Source organism: Canis lupus, chromosome 27 (genome assembly GCF_048164855.1).
Source record: "Canis lupus baileyi chromosome 27, mCanLup2.hap1, whole genome shotgun sequence".
Lineage (NCBI taxonomy): Eukaryota > Metazoa > Chordata > Mammalia > Carnivora > Canidae > Canis > Canis lupus.
The window spans coordinates 7,825,381-7,845,083 of NC_132864.1; the positions used below are offsets into that span (position 1 = coordinate 7,825,381).

The window sequence follows — 19,703 nt, forward strand, 5'->3', positions numbered from 1 at the left end:
AAGGCAATGAAGTGTTTGTCCCACTCACAACAAACCCTAGAGAAGTAACAGCTGCACACAACCTGCCAGGAGAGTTTGTGCCCCAAAGTGAAATCGACCCACTTGCTTGCACTTCTCTTACATCTGGTTCTGAATGTTACAATTTAAGCAGCATAGAAGTGACTCTCACAGTCCACACCCAGAAAGAGCCAAACCACAGGCAGCAGCGCTGAGCCACGACCTTACTGTGTACAGTGATGCAGCCCCCCAGTAGGAGGACCCCCAGCTCCACTCCCCAGGAGCCCCAGGCACTCCCCACATGGTCTGGAGACATAAGTGGCTGCCACACGGGGGCGGGGGTGCCGCTAGCTTCAGAAGGATAGAGGCCAGGGAAGCTGTTCAACCCCCGGAATGCACAGAAACAACAGCACCGCAGCAGGGAAGCCCTGACAAGACGAATTCTGAATTCTTACAACATGACGGGGAGCAAAAGAACCTAGAGCCCTTTGAGTTGGGAGATCCATGCCCAGACGACAAGCAAATTCCAGAGGTTGAAGCTCAGACTCCACCCTGTGCCTGTGTATCTGAGCCTTGTTCTGCTCACAGGCACGTGGGCGCCAGAGGACTCAGTGTCCCTCGGAGGCCACTGCGGACACTGCTCCTGGTGCTGATCCGCCCTGGTGGACCAGATGCAGGCATGCCGACTCTCAGTGACCAACCACCCCACCCCCCCCACCCCCCCACCCCCGCCGACGGCAAAGCAGGCGCTTTGGGAGGAGAGACTTCTGCCAGGCTCAGAAGGGAATGCTTAACACATCCAGTGAGCCCCCTGGAGGGCACTGGAAGGCCCAAGGCCATGGCAGCCCCAGACAAGACAGCACCGGCAGAGTCATGCCGCTCCCCCCACCCCCGCCGGGTCCTCATTGTGCATGCTCCAGAGCCCGGGGTCTGAACACAGTCGGGGCTTGCCGGCCTCCTGTTCCCACCTGTCCTCTGCAGCAGGACCATCCAGAGTAACCAGTAGCACCCCGAGGTGCACTGGGCTACAGACGGAGCACCCTGAGCGAGGGGGAGGGGAGTGGTTAATGAGCTGTCCTCTAAGGGACTTCCAAGATAGGCTTGGGCTGGGCCAGCTAACACTGTCCCTTGGAGAGCCCTCTGAGTCCACACCGCATTCTGTGCCTCAACCCTGGGCCTCAGGCCTTGGTCCCGACGTTGGAATAAACATGCTGCAGCCTCCACACCACGCCTCCCCCGCCTCCCCTGCGGAGTCGGGGAGACAGTCTGCACACCCCGTGTTTCTTCTCTGCTCACCCCACACAGCCTGTGGGTGAAGGCCTTGAAAAATGCTTCCCATCAGATGAATCATTTTAATTCAAAAAAGCCTGCCTCCAAAAACATCCTCAGAAATGCAAAAGCAACCTTCAAAAGAAAAAGCCCCAAAACCCTAGAGAACGCTTGGCGAAGACAAGCCTCAATTAGCATCCTCTTTGGGTATGATAAAAATTCCTCTCTGCCCCTCCTCAAGATGGGATTCTTTGCTCAAAATCTTTCTCTTTTAAAAATAACTACAGTAACCAACCATTAAAACAAGGACTGCATTTTAATACACCCTTTCTTTTTCTCTGGTTTTGAAACTGGCACCTTCTAACTTCACAGCAGACACAAACGCAGACGCCTATGGAACACCAGCACTGCTGCCCAGGGCACCAGATCCAGACCAGCAGAGCCGGAGCGCTGAATGCTACGGGGATGCAGGAAGAGTCTGAGGAAGGCTGGCCCTGCTCCATGCTCACTCACACTGTCTTCTGGGCCCATCCTGATGCTACTGTGGCAAGAGACTGTCAAGGGCCAGCAAGAAACATCACAAAGCCCCTGCCCTGAGCCTTCTAGAACAAAGAGACACCTTTCTGCCTCTCCAAATAGTCTCTCCTTAGTTTCTTGCATGTAGCATCTTGAGTGGTGCCCCAGTGGTTTTCAATCTCCCTGGAAGCCACTGCCCCCTCTGACATCTACCAGGACCCAGGTCACACTGAGCCCAGGCCCACGCAGCCCAGCAGAGCCGTCCACACCCACTGCTTCCCAGCCTCTCCTTCAGGAGCAGCTAATTCTAGGCTTCACCGCTCCCCAAACCATGGTGAGATACTGACCATCCATTCCTTATTACCTGTGGTTGACAGTTCATAATGTCACATCTTCAAAGGTGAATTAAACACACATGTAGATCTCAAGAGAAGTGGAGGGGATGGAACTGGGCCAGAAGTGCTCATCTCAGAGTTAGCTGACTTGTAGAGACCAAGTATCTCCACCTTCTCTCTGAAGTCTGTCACTCCACCATCCCTGAATGCTGCCAGAGGGTAGCAACAAGGGAGGGAAGGGGCAGGCCTGAGAGAGCTCATTCGCAAAAGGCCTGGCCACTCCCCAAAGGAAGGGGCAGGTTCCTTTACCGCACAAATGCCTAGATGCAGCAGAGGAGCCAAACCGACCCCAAGATAGTTGAAGAAAGCCACACAGTGGAATACTACACAGCTGTAAAAGAGGTGGCTTACAGCAATTTCCAGGATTCCCCATAAAGCAAAAATTGCAACATGTAGAAGAGTTTCTATAGCATGCTCCCCTTCATGGGAGCAGGAGCAGTGAGAAAACACACGGGTCCATTCATTCAGCACTAAAGGACATGAGCCAGAAGTTGGGGGGGGGGGCTGCTCACCTCCAGAGTATAGGTGGGGAGGCGGCAAAAGCTCAGAGGTGCAGACGGAGCAGGGCAGGACTCATCTCACCCTACGACCGTGCTGTGTTACCATCACATACCCCCAAATAAGTCAGTCACTGAGACTGACCAGAATGGGGGCACAGGCAAATATCACTGTATCATCAGGGAATCATAAAGCCACTCAGAAGGGAAGAAAACCAGCCCAGCTAACTCTGTAAAACAAGTTTAACTGCATGGCGTATGGCTTACAACAAAAAGAATGTGAACAAAGACCATCCTCTGGTGAGTACGCTTGCACCCAGCATCTGGACCCTGGTAAACATCACTCCCCAACAGAATGAACCAGGGCTCCTTGAGAAATGGTTGCTTCCACAAAGCTAGAATACCTGTTATGCCAGAAAGGAAGAAAGGACTCCAGCATAAAGGGGCATCTCAAAGGACCCAGAAGCCAACTGGAAAAGGCTCCGAATGGTCAAAGCTGGGATAATCTGAGCAACAAAATACATATGGTAGCACTGGTTTACAACCTATGGAATAAAATAAGTCTTCTTGAGTCATGTTGATATAAATAAATAATCGAGCACACAAATAGCAAGTTGTCCTTCTAACAGAACTCCACTTAAGCACAGAAGCAACAAAGGAAATGGAAAATCGCCTCTGGACATACAGTACAGTGCCAACCTGCAAGCAGTAACACCAAGAGAGGTAAAATTCATGGTGAAAATATGATGAGACCAAGGAGCTGTGAGGTTTTGTGCTCCCCTCCACAAGAGACTTATAATTTGCAAAAGGAACCATAAGTTCAAGGGGATAAACCTAGCAGCCACCACCCGGCCAAGCAATGATGGGGACCATTTGTACTGCCTGTGTCGTGGCTGAACTGTGTCCCTCCAAACCCACACAGGGGCCCCTGAGCCCCGCACTGTGGGATGTGACTGTGTGTGGAAGTGACAGGTGAAGTGGGGTCACCAGGTGGGCCTGTCCCACAGACTGAGTTCCTGAGGAGAACAGGGCAGGACGAAGATGCGCATGGGGCACAAACCCTGAGGACGCAGCCCAGGGGAGGCCTAGGGAGGAGACAACCTGCCACCCTAGGATAGGACCCTGTGCTGTACCTGGACCCCGTGCAACATCTGGACCTCAACCCCATGCTGCACCTGAACCTGGACCCAGTGCCACCCCTGGACCCCACACCACACCTGGACCTCAACAGTGCACCTTGTCTGGGACAGGGACCCCATGCCTTCAGGAATAGGAGAGCATACACCTCTGCTGTCTCAGCCACCCCAGCTGTGGTGCCTTGTTACAGAAGCCACAGGAAACTGATACAGGCTAATAAGACATAGTAAGAAAGGGCCGATTTCACTTCTGTATTTTCCTTGTCAAAGACCCATAACCTCAACCTAATCCTAAGCAGACATCACACTGTTCCAAATTGAGGGATGCTCCACAAAGTGACCAGGTCACGAAGGCAAAGAAGCTGCAGACCCACCACAGGCTGGAGGAGCTCCCAAGAGCCAGATCCTCAACAGGAAAATGCCCTAAGTGGGTAAACTGACAAAATCCAAAGCCTGTCTATGGTGAGATAATATCACCATTTCTAGGCTTCAACAATTATACTTTAAAACAGTAGCATTAAAAAAAAAAAAAAAAAAGTAGCATTGGGGTAAAGTAGATGAGTGGTACCTGAAAGTCTACTGTCCTGCAATTTTTCTGTAAGTTTAAAATCATTTCAAATAAAAAGCTAAAAAAAAAGTAGAGCTTACAAAGTGGTGACCTACTGGCTGAACTTCAACCCACAGGTATATTTCAGTTGACAATGTCAAAGGCAAATGTGAATTAGCTGCCAACAATACAAATGCAGAGATATAATTTAAAAGCCAGATTTATGGCTTCTCTTCACAAAATCACAAGTTGTGGCAATACCCCAAGGAAGCCAAATCCCACAGCGTGAGCCGCAGGACCAAGGCAGAGGCCCCCAGCGCCACGTTCTCACGGCCGTGGGCCCTGGACGTCCCAGCTCCTGAAGGCGCTCAGGGCCCCACGCTCAGGAAGAAAGCCTCCATCCACGAGCCCAGGACGTCTCCGACACTCAGGGTAATCTGGCTGCTCATGAGAAAGGAAACCTTCCATGTTTCCGGCTGGGCCCCATGCCTGTGCTCCCAGGTCAGAAGGGCTTCCCACCCTTCAGAGCAGGGGGTCCATTTCTGTCCCGAGCACTCGCTGTACATCTATATCATGAACAAATAACCCCCAAGAAACACATCAAAGTGGAGTAAAAATCTGCTGAAGGTCCCATCCCTCTGAGGCCTGCAAACTTGCATGCGCTAAAAGCACAAAGTCAAGTTTGTTATTTTCTGGAATGTCTGCAGTCACCACACTTTGTGACTTCTGAAGCCACAGAAGCACACACTGCCCCGTATTAAACATCCCTGCCTCAGCTCTCTTCTTTGAGAAGGTGATGCATCCTGGGCAGCAGTCCTCACTTGGGCTCTGATGAGTGTTCTTCTTTGTCTCTAAGAAACTCTACTTTGTTCATTCAACACCAGAATCTGTCACACTTCTGTATGTGTGCCCCACAGCCTGCACAGCAGCATCTCCCCACCGGATGGGGCAGTTGTCAAGTGCACACAGGCATTAGTGCTGGCATGCGGGCCTCCTGCCCATTTACCCACCTCCTGCAGACTGACACTGCACCACGTGTGCTCTTGGGGGAGCGACACCCGCATCCCTGCCACCTACTAGCCACAGTCTCTCACTCTCCCTCCTGGGGCTTTGTGTTTGGATTGGAGACATGGGCACAGAGCACAGGGCATCACCCCTCACAAGGCTGAAGTAACAAAACCACCGCAGGGCCTCTGGCTGAGGCCCCTCAGTGCTGTGAGCTATGAGGTATCCTGGAAAGTTAGCCAAGGCTAGCTCTGTTTCTGCACAGAAGACCAGGGCAGAACAAGAGCTAACTGGCCCTGAGGGTGCAGATTATCAGTCCTATGTTTATTATCATATATGACGAAGGGGAAGCACAGACAGGCTGGTCGCTCAGTCGACATCACGGAGCTGGTATCTATGGAACCAACATATGAGCCTCTCAGACGACTAGCATACCTTCATGTTTACCCATAATGGGTTCACCCTGGAGTTGCTTCACGGCCACCAATATTCCATGCTGCTCTTATCCCAAACCAGCACGGGCTTCTGGTTCGGGGGGGTATGGACGTTCTGGTCGCCGCACACAAGGATGGCAGGCACTGAGCCTGAGCCTCTGAGCCCACCCTGCCCCACCTGGGCAACCTCGCCAACTCACCACGGACAGCCAGATCACAGTCTATGCTCCAATCGTGGACGCTGCACCAGGGGTAATGTCAGGACACACCAAGGGGCAGACCATCCCTTTGTGCCAGATCTCAGAGTCCTGCCACCGGAACACCACTCATCCCGTCATGGGACTCAATCCCTTCCAAGCATCAGGACAATCCTGACCCGTGGTCTGTCTTTGGGATAGATAGTCAGATGGGGTGAAAGCCCATTTGATGAGTGAATTTTAGACAACAGCAATAAAAACTGGCAGCACTTAGCTCTTTGAGGTACTTATCTTGCTTTCTTGACTTTCAAAGTTTCCAGAGAATCTACTTCTCTCTAGCCTTGCCTTTCGCCATCACTGACCAGGGAAAGGTGACAGTTCGATCCTGAGCTACAGATTAGGATTCTGATTAAATGCCGTGAGCAATGTTGGCTGACAAGAACACCATTATTCCAACCCACATTTAGTCAAAAATGGCGGCACCTCCATCCGAGAGAGCTGTGCACTCGGTCCTCAGGGATATCTCCCATGTGGTGTGTATCTCCTTGTGCTCCCATCCCCCTTGACAGACTCTAACCAGCGGCCTGGCCACGGAGTCTGAGCTGTTAAAGTTTGGCAGTCTCCCTAGAGTTGGACGGGAGCACATCCACTGAGGCACCAGTGGCTGCAGATCAGCACAGCAGGGGTGGGCCGCAGGACAGAGGCTGACTGGATTACCAGGGAAGGAAGTAAACATCACAGTGGGGTGTGGACCCCAGACTCTAACACGCACACGCAACTCCAGCCTCAGTCACAGTGACACCGAACAAGACTCAGAGAGGTGCCCGGCCACACTGGCTGCCTCGTCTGTCTGAGCCGGGTCCCCACCCGCAGGCCCATATGGGACCACAATACACACGAGGACCTCAAAGCAAAACCCCTCAATATCAGGGAGGTGGGCTCTGTTTTCAGTTTTGCTTTGTTCTGGACCAGTAACTGACCCAGCTTGTTTCCCAAGGCAGCAGTGAGATTATCCCTTTGAATGCAGGAATCCTGTGTCATGCAGTAGACTGATGGCACAACATCTCACAGAAGTTAGCTGAGTAGAAATACCAGCTGGCGGGGCCTGCTCACCCGGGGTAATGTTTCAGTTTTTGTCTCATCGGTTGAAAAGTCTCTCTGGGAAAACCCTTGAATGAACCTTCCTCCAAAAGTACAGTTTGGATCAGGTGGGTGCTGAGGAGGGTGCTGCACAGAAGGGGTGTGACGGGAGGGTCTCAGACCCAAGCACCTCAGGTGCAGGCTCCCCCAGGAGCACGCAAACATCAGCACCACAATCTAACGATACGCAGTGATCCAGGTTACCTCCTTGCTGCCTGTGGGCACTGGTAAGGAGGGGTCTGTGGGGTTGGGCCGTGGGTCAGCCCCGTTCTGAAAGAGGGGAAGGGCAGGAGGGGTGGGGCTGCACGGTAGGACAGCAGGCAGAGGGGCGGGGGCGGGGCAGCACCCCAGTAAGGAAGGAGCCCTGATAAATAGGACAAATTCTCTTCCCTCTCTGCAAGTTCCAGGGCTCATGCCAGCCTGACCACACAACAGCGGTGGGTATGGGAGTTGTGTGTGTGGGTACATGTGTCCATGTGACCTCACTGGGTGTCTGGACACCACAAAGCCTAGCACCTGAGCTCCATGTCTTCCTCATCGGCACCCCCGAGGTGTGGGTCCTTCACCATCCTGCTCTGTCTCCCACCTTGGCTTCAGGACGGCGTCCCCGTACTCCTGCTAGCCGGCACCCCTCAGCCCCAAGCCCAGTCTGGGCCTCGAAACCCGCTGTGATTCCTGGTCTCCGCCTTCACTAGAGTAGCCTCAACCTCAAACACATGAAGGTTCCAGAGTCTTTCAAAACAGACCTTCTCTGCATTTATAAGCGCTTGATTGTAGACTCGAAGTATCTCTGGGCCACATGATAATACCCTCAACACAGAAGCACTACAAACGTCTCTATCTTGCACCGCATCAAACCTCCACAGCCTCTGGGCTCATCCTCCTGCATGGCAGCAGCGTTCCCACTGTGGCAGGACCTCCACCCCAGGGGTGAGCATTCTCTCTGTGCAAAGAACACCGTGAGCAATGCAGACGACAGACAGCACAGCTCGAGAACAAGGCTACTCACTTGGGGTCTCCAACTTGCAGTGCAGCCTTCACCCACCAGGCTGTACTGAGCTGCTGCCCTGCACCAAAGTTCAATGCCAGGTACTGCAAAGAAGGGATCAGTGGTTCCAAACAGGCCCAGGGCAGCTGTTCAAGAATGCCACGGGCCAGCTCCAGGGTAGGGATGCACAGTCCTCTGTCATGGTGCTGGGAGGGTTTAGAGGGCTCCCGCAGGGGTCTGTCTGGAGACAGGAGGAGGGCATGCCCCGACACCGAGACCAGAACTTCCACTTCACTGGAGGGACAGGTTGACACCGGAAATGAGACTGGAAAGCTTGGCCAGAGATCCACCCCTGAGGCCCAGAGCTTAGATTCTTAAGAGAAACTTGGAAGATTCTAAATAGGCGAGTAGGGTCATCTGGTCTGAGCTTCTGGGAAGATCAGTCTGGGCATGTGGATGGGATGGAGTGAGGCAGAGGTCAGGAAGCCCCTGGCCAGCAAAGCTAAGAATAAGGACTCTGAGCTAGGGAGGGGACAGTCTGACAAGGTCACAGCAGGTCCCACATGGCACACAGACACAGGAACCCACGATGGCACGAGGGCTCAGACCCAGAGGGCAGGAACCCACGATGGCACGAGGGCTCAGACCCAGAGGGAAGGGCAGCAGCAGGGTGGTGGCCAGGAGCACAGAGGATGGGCAGGCCAAGGGGAAGTGTGCCCTGCGGGGCACTTGTAGCTCGGAAACCTGCCAGAACAGGGGCTTTGTGTCAAGGCCCTGGGGCCACTGTGGGGTTGTGTCCTCAGTGACATGTGTACACAGTAACACTGACATCTCAGCATTTCTGTGAATTCAAAGAAGTAAATATGCATGTGGTGGTGTTAGGATATAGAGGAGGTGACACTGGAGACAGGTCACCAGGTACAGGGGTGGCACCCCAAAAGGGATGGGTCCTGGAAGCAGTGAGGTAGGGGCAGGGGGCCGAGGGGGGCCGAGGGGGCCTGGGCTTCCATGGGGCCCCGTGCTGCCCATATGTCAAAGACAATGCACACTGGCAACAACCCTGAGCTGGCTGGGCCAAAGCTCTCTGGACACTCTGAGTATTTCTGTACTCAGGAGGGCAGCTTTCATGCAAAGAGGGCAGGAGCACAGTGTCCTCTAGGACTCGTGACCTGGCAGTACCACTGCTTGGCCCACACCCAGAGAGACTGAACACAGGGTCTGGGAGCGATCCCCACACGCCCAGGTTCACCGCAGCCCTGCTGCTGGAGGTGGGGGCAACCCAGTATCCACACATGGCGGGTGGGTACAGAACACGCACAGTTCATGTACACGAAGACAGAACGTTATTCAGCCTTCCACAGAGGAAACTCTGGCACCTGCAACAATGTGGACAGGCCATGAAGACACGGTGCTGTGTGAAATCAGCCAGAACCAGCGGGACATGTAGTGTAGGATTCCACTCACATGAGGTCCCCAGAGGAGGCAAATTCAAGGTGGCAGAGAGCAGACTGTGGGTGCCGAGGCAGGGGCAAGTCTGGGGATGGACGGCTGTGCTCACAGCTGCACAGCAGCATGAACATGCTTTGTGACCTTGGACTCTGCACTTGAGAATGGCTAAGATGGCAAATCGTATGTATATTTTACAATAATTGAAAATTGCTTTCATGTTTTGTGATTTTTTTTTTTTTTTTTTAAAGAGAGAGAGAGAGAGAGAGATGCTGTGTGGCAAGGCATTCTGGGGCCGGGACTGCGTGTGCAGGTGGGTAGGAAAGGCCCAGCAAAGAGAGGGGATGAAAGCACACCTCCACATGGGCAAGTGAGAGGAGCCCTGAACCTGGTACGCAGGGGTCTTTGGTTGAGGTTAGAGGGTGGGATGGGATGGGATGGATGAAACAAAATGGAAAATCCTGGAGGGAAATATCTTCAGCATGACTCCAACGACCAAAATCCCAGTGAGTTCTTAAATAAATGCCTTGAAAAGCATGGCGTTCACTGCTGAATCAACACTGTAGTCAGGGCATATACTGGCACAAGAGAAGCTGTGTGTTGTTTAAAGGACAGAGCATATCCGTGTCCTGGTGTACCTGTCATTCTTTGCCACGGACAGCAATGCAGGAAATATGGACAGAATTCCAGTCACGATCCAGCAGGACCAAGAACTTATCAATCAGAACAGTGTAGACGTGACCTACCCTCAGCTGCAAAGTGTGTTTCCTGTGGAGAACACAGCACTCCACGTTGCTAATGGCTATGCTCGGGATGAGTGAGAGCTGACCGCCGCACCCCCTCCTCCAGGAAAGACATTTACATGAAGCAGAAACATACACACACACACATCTGCGAAAGCCTTTCCACCCAATGTCAACCTGCATGGCCAACCCCGTGCCGTCGGAGGGACTTCCCGCGGCTGTGTGAGAACTGTCCCCTCGAAAGGCCTCCAAGGAGACAGAAGGGCCAGCACCACACCATCTGAGGTTTTTTCTCCAGCCCCGGGTTCCTTGGCTTCCTCTATGTGACACTGAAGCAGGGAAGTGAGGCCGCGTACGCTTTCACTCACCAATCTGTGCCTGAGCTGGACTGTCACCAGAGGAGCTCCTGACAGGTTCTGGGAGAGCACGGGTGGTGGGGACACCTCCAGAGAAATCAGGTAGCTGACTGCAGACAGTGTGTGGCTTTTGTAATTTGCTGCCTCTGCAATCCTTGGAAATGAAAGAAACATCATTACAAAAGGGGAAGTGGGGAGGGGCACGCAGCCAGAACCAGGACTTGGAACTTAATGTTAAGGCAGATTTTTGAGACTGAAATCCTCCTTGGATGGAACTTTGTCTAGTGGGGTACACGCTGCTCTCTAAGGTTGGATGCTGGCACCCACAGGGGGATCTACCCCTGGTGCTGCCTGGACTCCATCAGTGGGCTGCATGCCAGCTTCCCAGGCAACCTGGGGCCCTTGACCTCACCCAGTCGATAATTTAGCAGAAGTCATGGCTCAGGGAGTTTGAAGAACAGAAGGATCAAGGCACCACGTGTGACTCTTAGCAATCTCACCTGCTCAGCCGTGTGTGTGACCCTGGGTGAGGGACTCACCCCGTCTGAACTTTAACCTCCTATTTATAAAATGCTGTGATAAATGGTAGTGTGGTGAGCACCTGCTGTTCTGCCACCCAGTGTGCATTCACTCTCCTGAGAAAGGCCCACACTTTCCTCCATGTGACTGCCCCCTGCCTCACTTCTGGCTGGGGAGTAAGCCCTGCTGTCCAGGTCTGGACCTGGAGCGCACGGCCTCCCTCGGGCCATGGTGATTGTCCAGAGGTGAGTATGTGATCTGGGAAGGTCCAAGGAGATGCAAAAGGACTCAGATAGAAAATGCTGGGTCAGGGACCCTCATATCTCTCTGCCACGTGTCTGCCCTGCAGGAGGAGGCCCTGGCAGTGGCTTACAGCCATGAGCGGAGAGATGAACTAGGAAAGGAGCCCATCCCAAGGAAGAAGAGAGACAGAGCTGAGTGACAGCAGCTGGGCACTGGATCAAGCCGCCCCTGAAGCCACTGTGCCTGTATACCCTGCAGCTTACATGATCCAAGTGCCCTCTCACGAAGACACTTTAAGCCACTTTTTCGACATGTACAACCCAATCAAAGGAATCCTGCCTGATATACACGGTCCTTGCCTCACACAGTTACAAGGTCAAAGTGATACTCAGGGCCAAGATGGGGTACAGGATTCAAGGAAGCGCCCAAGCTCAGGGCCTGGCACATGTGTGCAGTGTTTGTATGACTCCATGGATGAGCACCTGTCTGAAGTCGTGCCCTGCTCGCTGCCCCACAGTCCTAGCCCCGCAGTCAGTATTCAGCAAACGTCTGTTGGCATGAATTCGACTTGGGAAAACTGCTCTCGGATGCCTGAAATGTGGAGTCACTGGGCCCACATAGGCCGCCTGGCCCTCTGCTGCTGTCTTGTCTCATCAGGACCTCACTTGTCTCCCACTTGCTCCCCAAAGCCTGGTGCAGGATTCTCCCTCTGCCCGTGCTTGCGTCCACACAGCCACCTTCATAACACCTAACCCGGTCTCTGGGGGCTGGGTATACGAGCCTCCTTCTCCCTTGACTAGTTTTACCTAATAACTAAACTCAAGCCCCTCTCCTTCTCAAACCTACAGAAAATTTGCTAGAAAGAGGACAGTGGACACTCACTCTTCACCTAGATCCCTATCCCCTACCATTCTGTCACATTTGCTGCGACTGGCAGGCTCATACACACACACTCCTGCTGAGCCCCGAGGAAGCACTCATGACACCTCTCCCCCTGAGTACTTCAGCAAGTACCTTTTAACTCTAGAGACAGCCCCCACCATACCACAGCACCATCAGACACTGCTTCAGTATTGTGATGCCATGTCCAATCCCCACCTGTTGCCTCAGAGCTCTGCTGGTCCTGATAAGGTCCATGTATCTGCTAAGGAGATCATCCTTGCAGGCCCACAGCTCTTTCTCCATCATGCCATGGGCATTCAACAGTGCCAGCCACACTTTGCAAAATGGCTCTTTACATTTGCTGGTTCCTCATGAGGAGCTTCAGACCAAGTGTTGGGGTAGGATTATTCCACGGGCCTCGTTAACTCCCTCCCACCATATCACATCAGGGGACATAAGACATCACGTCCCACTGTTGATGTCTAGAGTGGCCAGCTGGCTGAAGGGAATGAACGCCCAATGAATGAAAGGATTTAATGTCCTCTCAGTCCCCCTTTGGGGTGACCTTTGCCTGATAGGTAACTAACTACAGGTAGGGCTGCAAGATGGTGTCCTTCTGATCCTGTCATTCCTTCTGTACCAATTGGCTGGCATTACTCTACAGAGACGATCAAGTGCAGGGAAGGAAGCCAAGCCAAAACCTGTGGGAACTTACTCATCTGAAGCACATGTGAGTCTGCCAATAAGACATTGAGACCTGGAGCATCTCTAGACTCCCTCCCCAGCTTGGATTCCCAGTTGCTTGCCTGGCACAGCATGACCATCAGTAAGAGCTGAGCAGTCCTCATCATGACGGGGCAGGTGAGAGCCCCCGCGTGCAGGCGGTATAGCAGGGACTGGCTAAGTGCCCCCTAGGACCCAAGGACACTCAGACGCTGCCCCTGGCAGTGATTGCTTGGGCCCCTGGCGTGGCCCACCCAAGGCTTGGCTGTAAAGATGGAGACCCCATCCCTGACCCCCATCTTCATGCACTAAACTCATGCACTGACTCCACCCCACCCCAAAGGGGGACTGAGAGGACATTAAATCCCACTGCACCTTTCATTCTTACAAAAACCACAAATGCATGAAGGTTACAGCGCATGAAAGGGAAGGGACTCAGATGTGTAGTTGAGCAGGAACACCAGCATGCTATCTGCTGATTCTACTCATCTACTCATCTACTCCTAACTGTGCATGGAATTTGATAATTATCTTACAGTCAATATGGCAGGAATGCCCAATCATCTTATGAGGTGATAATAGCACCAAGCTTTGTTTAAACAGTTAACTCACTTAGTGCTCATGACAGCCTCACACTTCAGTACCATCATCATTGCTAATCCAGAGGGGAGCACACTGCCAAACACAGCCAGGCACTGCCCAGGTTCACACCACTGATAAGGGCCCCGCTGGGAGAAGAAGGCCAGGTGCCCAGCACCCAATTCTGTGCTGCTAATAACAACACTGTTGGTCAATTCTGTCCCAGTCCAAATGCCACAGGAGAGAACACAACACATATAGGGACTGTGCTTGATGAGCTATCTGGATGATTTTTTTTCAAGGTTAATTTTGATAATAAGACACCTTTGCATTAAGTGTTGACCTTAGAACTTCACCCAAGCTGATGATTTCACACATGAAAAATACATTCTCATCATTGTAAAATATTTCTGTTTTGACTTTGGGAAACCAACTGAGCATGTCAATGGGTGTTCATGCTAGGTAGAGGGCTGTGAGGGGGGGCCCATATGCCTGTGAGAGTCTGAGTCTCAGAGCCCATGACTTGCAGGGACAAGAGGAGCAGAACACGGTGACCCAGGTCATGGCAGCACAGATTCTGAGCCTCCTGAGTGCCTTCCCTGTGGGCACCTGAGGCAATGAGGACAGCAGGGAGGTGAGGCTAAAAGGCCCTGAGATGGAGGGATGTCCTATTTGCCAAGCTTCAAGCACATCCCTGGACTCCCCAAAGCAGGATACATCAGCAGGCTCACCACGATGAGCCTCTTCCCCCATCCATTCCAGCTAGTGCTGACATAACAGGGCATCTAGCAGGAGGATGTGCAAATGCAGGCCTGGGTGGCTGCCTGGTGGTCTCATAAATAAAGCTTTATTGGCACACAGCCCCTTCCATTCCTTTATGTATCATCTGAGGTTGCTTTCACATTCCCAGGGCAGAATGAATAGTTTTGACACAGACATTATGGCCCATAAAGACGAAAATATTTACTATCTGGCCCTTTGTGGGAAAGCCTGTCTAGCTTGTGATGATGATGGCATTTCCCTTCGACAATTCTCCAAAAGAATTCTGGAACTCACACAGTTAGTGACGGGTTCCTTTTCTTTGGTTATAAGGAAACCTGTTCAAGTGCAGGCTCTCCTGGGGCAACTGACCCTGTCCGCAGCAACATCGTGGCTATCATCTTCCCGCCGTCTCCCCAGAGGCTGTGACCATCTGGGCGATGGGGCATGGGCTGCCCTAGGGACATGCTGTCGGGCTCAACTATCTGCACACTACAAGCCACTTGTAACCCATCCTTTATCTGGAGGCGGCTCAGAGGGCTGCTGCTTCCAACGCCCCAGCAGATGGCAGCACCCAGAGCCCACTGCGCAGGGCAAGAGGGGCACCTGCACCCAGCAGCCTTCACGGGTTCAGGCATTAGGGCATTAGAAGAGGGGCCCTGCCCAGCCAGGGAAGGGGGATCCCGTGACAGGGGCAGAGAGGAGCCCTTCCCCTCCGAGGACCAGCCTCTCCCCATGGTCTGGGTGAGCTGACCCAGCATGAGGCCACAAGGGCCAGGAGCTGACCCGGCCAGTGAGAGACCAAGGTGATGGGGCCACCACGATGAGCGAGGCCAGATGGGCACATGACCCAAACGGGCCAATCACAGACCCCCCCCCCCCACCAGTGTCCACAGAGCCACGTGAGCAGACCTAGCCAATGACAGAGCAGGGTGCTCTGGCCACTGTGATTTGGGGAGCCAGGATGGGCACAGGATCCAAGTGGGACAATCACAGCTCTCCCTGAGTTTCCACGCCCATGTTCGGGCACGAGGCTGTTGTCCTTTTGGAACCTGAGGCACCCAAACGGCTGGGTCCTGAGCCCCCAGAGCCGCCAGGCCTCCGCAGAGAGCCCTGCTCAGAAAGGGGCCAACACGGAGGAGTGCATGGGCAGGGGGTGCAGCGAGCAGGTCAGAAACACTTCTCCCACCCCCGTCCCAGTCCGGGGTTCAGCCATGGCCTGCAGCCCTCCCGGCCCCCTACCCTCGGCCGAAGCACACGGTGGGCAGCAGCGCTCAGGCGCTGAAGGCACAGGTCCTTGGCTGCCGACGCGGTCCCCAGGCCACTGTCTGTCAGCCCGCTGAACCTCCTCCCCGTCGTGACCCACTGTGACCCCACTGTGTGACCCCCAGACACTCACGTGGTCTTGGCGGGCAGGATGTTGTCCAGGTAATCATGCATCCTATGGTAGAGAAGGCCCACGATGGTGACCCAGGCTAGGGAAGAAAAGGGGCCGAACACCTATCAGCCTCCAGCGAACCGCCCCAGCCAAGCCCACGGGCCCCACCCCTCATACTCCAACCAGGGGGCTCCTGGGGGCAGTGAGGGCTTCTCTGTGAGCCTGAGCATCTCTGTGACCCGGCAGCTCTGGACGCAGCCGTGGCAATGACCACCCGCACCTCCCCTGAACTGACTCCAGACACGCAGATGCTGCGGCTCCTGGGAGAGCCTGCCTCGCCAGGAATGCTACAGGTTCTCAAGGCAAGAGGCCCTGCAATCTGTCACACAGCGCCAGTGTCCAGCCTTGTCCTCTGGGTGAGCATGTCCCCTCTGCTGTTGTCATGTGAGCATTTGCAGCCCCGTAAACACCTGAGCGAGGCAGCGGGTGCGGGATTTACAAGTGGTGGTGACCACACAGGTGTCCTTCCTGCCTTTCCACTATATCCCACCTCTGCTATCTGATGGCTTTGAAACAGGAATCATGTTCTGTGCTGTGTCCCGCACTAGCTTAGCAGAGGATGCTTGGGGAAGGAGGGGATGAACTGGCTTCTGGAGTTGGGCGGGGATATTCGTGAACATGTTAGAATTTCAGGAATGTACTTAGCATCATATCGCTCTCACAGTGTGCCAGGTAGTTGGGCTTTGCTCATTCAATTCCCGAAACAATATCATGAGTCCAGTACTAACATTATCCCTGTTTTATAGATGAGGAGACTGTAACACAGGCAGGTTCAGTAACAACCAGCAACTGGCTGAACCAAGAATTCCAGCCGCCAGTTGGTCCTTGTGACCAATAAGTTCTGCTGCCACAGAGGCAGCACATGAGGCTGCCACCCTGCTAAGTGTGAAAAACCATGGATTTCTAGATCATGCAGCCGAGCTGAGTGGTACGAGGTGACCAAAGATCATGTCAGATTTTAGCATCTTCTCCAGACACCCCCCGTTCTGGGGTTCCCCCCATGTGTCAGGAGTGTCATTTGACATCTCCAGGCACCTTTCACACAGGTGACAACTCCTTGCTGGGGAGGAGAAACCGTGATCCTACACCACCTAGGCTGCCCTTGGTACCCAGTCTCTAAGGCAGAACTCTGGGAATCACACATCATCTGGACAGATTGTCAGGAGCTGAGAATCCAAGACTCCCCTCAGGCTGCCTGAGGGACAAGCCTGTGGACGCATTCACTTTTCAAGGGACCAGAGGGGACTGTCACCACAGCAGAAATGGCCACGGCTGCCTGAGCCCCCTGAGATGAAAGTAGAACCTGGACCCCTGGACAGACAAACCCCTCACCTAGCCTGAGGCCACCCTGCACGGGGTGGGTGAGGTGGCCACATCTCTTCACATTTTGCTGACGCATCACTGTGCAAATCTGGGAGGACACAGGTGTCCTTCACAGTGAACCAGAATCACCCAGAGAGCCTGTCCAAATGCACATTCCCAGCCTTCCAGTCCCAGTTCACCAGGCTGGGGTACACTTGGAATCAGCATTTTGAGTGAGATCTCAGGCACTTCCCAGGACACCCTGAGAAATGTTGGCCCAGAGCCACTCCTGCAGGAATAGGCAAGCAGGCTCCAGGGTGGTCCTCCACCAGATAACAGCTGACAGCATATCTACAAGGGCCACACCTGAGACAGCTGAGTCCCGGGGGTCCTGGGGTAGCTCAGCAGCAGCACTCACCTTGGCTGCGGAAAGCGTCATGGGGAACCTTGATGTAGCTCTGCCCCTGGGCTGGGAAGCGGTAGTGGGAGGAATTTATGGTCTCGGGTAGGAGTTTGGCCACAGAAAACTCTGAGAACAAGCCAAAGACAAGAAGCCAGTCAGTAAGCTCCACAGCGCAGGAAATTAGGCTGTAAAACCCCATCTGCTTCTGCTTTTGTTAACAGAACAAGCTCCCCTGGGCAGTGTAATTACCTCTAGACAATGACAACCTACTAAAAAATAAGAGTCCAGGGAAGTCATTTCCACTGTATGGCTGACACAACCATCAGACCCACACGCTGGAGGGGCTTGTGGCCTGAGGCGACCCCTCCTTCCCTCCGGGCAGCCCATCAGCTCTCAGGGCTTCCTCCTGACACACAGGATGAAGAAGTTGCTGGAGATGCTGGCCTTCCAGCCACCAGTGTCATGTACAGATTGACTCTCAGCCGACAAGTGTTCACTAAAACTAACCTACATTCGGCCTGTGTCCCAGAGTTTGGTTCTTGTGCTGGAGTATTAGCAGTGCAAAGCTCCTGAGATAAAGGCTTTTCAAATGGAGGGGCCATTAAGTCAGCATGTGGGGGACTATACACCAATTACCTCGGAAAAACAGGTTTAGACCAAGCCTCCAGGCGGCCCTCGGAAACCTGATTCTGCACCTTTTATTCTACAGGCACCCAAAGGAGCTGCTGCTTTTTGACTCTTGTTCTAAGCAGAAGAACTGTCACATGAGCTCATTCTGGCTCCCAAGTCACAATCAAATGCTTCTGTGACTTTGCGTCCACATCACAGCTGACCACCTGTGCCCCAATCTCACTGCCCCTCCAAAGTGTAATTTTGCATAAGGGCAACATAGTTTAGGAAAGCAGAGAGGTCTGAGCTGATGGTGTGTTTACTGCTACGTGTGTGTGTGCACCTGTGTGCGTGCACACCTGCACGTGTTTGCACCTTTGTGCAAGTGTGTGGGCACCTGTGTGTGAGTGTGTGTACACTGTGTGTGCGCACGTGCAAGTGTATGCGTGCATCCATGCAGATGTGTACATGCAGGCGTGTGTAGGTGAGCACGGGGCCGTCAGAGCAAACCTCACAGGCCAGCTGCCTTCCTGAGTCCCCAGCCCCTGCACCAAAGGCCCCATCCCACACCCAGCTGACAACTACCTGCCATGGAAGAGGAGCCTATGATGGTGACCTGGGGCTCGTTGGTGACCAGGCTGGAAGAGATGTGGCCCATGACAGTGTCAACAGTCTCTATCAAGCCCACCACCATAGCATTGTCCTGGAAACAACACAACACAAGGAAACTGAGAAAACAGAACCTGCACAGTGACCATTCTGAAGCCTACCCTCCAAACACATGCAGCCTGGCCCTGACACCACCAGCACCCTCCAAAGGAAGAATGCCCTGTGTCTGTGGTGGCCTAGGCAGGCCGCCTGTCCCCTCAATGAGCAGATGAGCAGGAGCAGGGGAGAGCCCACAGCACTACCCTTCTCACAGGCAAAGAAGTGGCCAGTGAGGTCACCCACCCAGCTGACCTGGTAGAGAGCAGACATCCCAGTCACCTGGCCGTCAGCCACAAGGCTTCTATGCTTAGACACAGGTCACAGAGACCTGGTGCTAGCTACCCTCTGGACTCACCTCAGCAAAGCTCTGACCAGCCCCCACCTTGCCCCCTTCCGTTTCAGGAGGAGAGGGCTGATTGCCCCCCAAATGCCCTCCAGAACAAGGACACCAGAAGCTTCATCCTATTCTCCATGCAGGGGAGGGATGCTTTGGAGGTGCCAGCGCCCCAAATCCTCTCTGGCCTCTTCAAACCCCCTGGTGCATCCCTTCCCTCCAAAGGCCATCTTCACTCATTCTGATTCCCCAACACAGAGAGGATCCCAGGGGTCCCTCCTGGTCATTCCATATCTCAGCAGCAGCTCAGATCCAGCTGATGGGCCCTCGTCAGGCACACCACTACAGGGACAGGACCTTTCAGTGCCCTGGGTGTGCGGTGGCTGTGCCTCTCTGCCATCATGCCCTTTGCCTCCTTCCTGCCTTTCTGAAAAGCATCTGTCTGCTAAGGATCCTTAGCGCTCTCTCACAGATGCACACTCCATGAGAATCTAATGAGCTGGGAATAGAACATTGAGGCCAATTTTAGACATTTTCA

General features: G+C 53.6%; 1 protein-coding gene across 3 annotated transcripts in view; it reads right to left on the reverse strand.

Moving 5' to 3' along the window:
- ADGRD1 (adhesion G protein-coupled receptor D1) overlaps window positions 1-19,703 on the reverse strand; it is a 122,594-nt gene that overhangs the window by 62,788 nt on the left and 40,103 nt on the right. For all 3 annotated transcript variants that reach the window (XM_072802102.1, XM_072802100.1, XM_072802101.1), the window contains 4 exons: window positions 18,709-18,826; window positions 17,530-17,640; window positions 15,771-15,846; window positions 10,679-10,820 (listed from right to left, as the gene is read on the reverse strand). In XM_072802102.1, coding sequence (XP_072658203.1) covers window positions 10,679-10,820; window positions 15,771-15,846; window positions 17,530-17,640; window positions 18,709-18,826 — 447 coding nt within the window. The remainder of the gene's footprint in view (window positions 1-10,678; window positions 10,821-15,770; window positions 15,847-17,529; window positions 17,641-18,708; window positions 18,827-19,703) is intronic.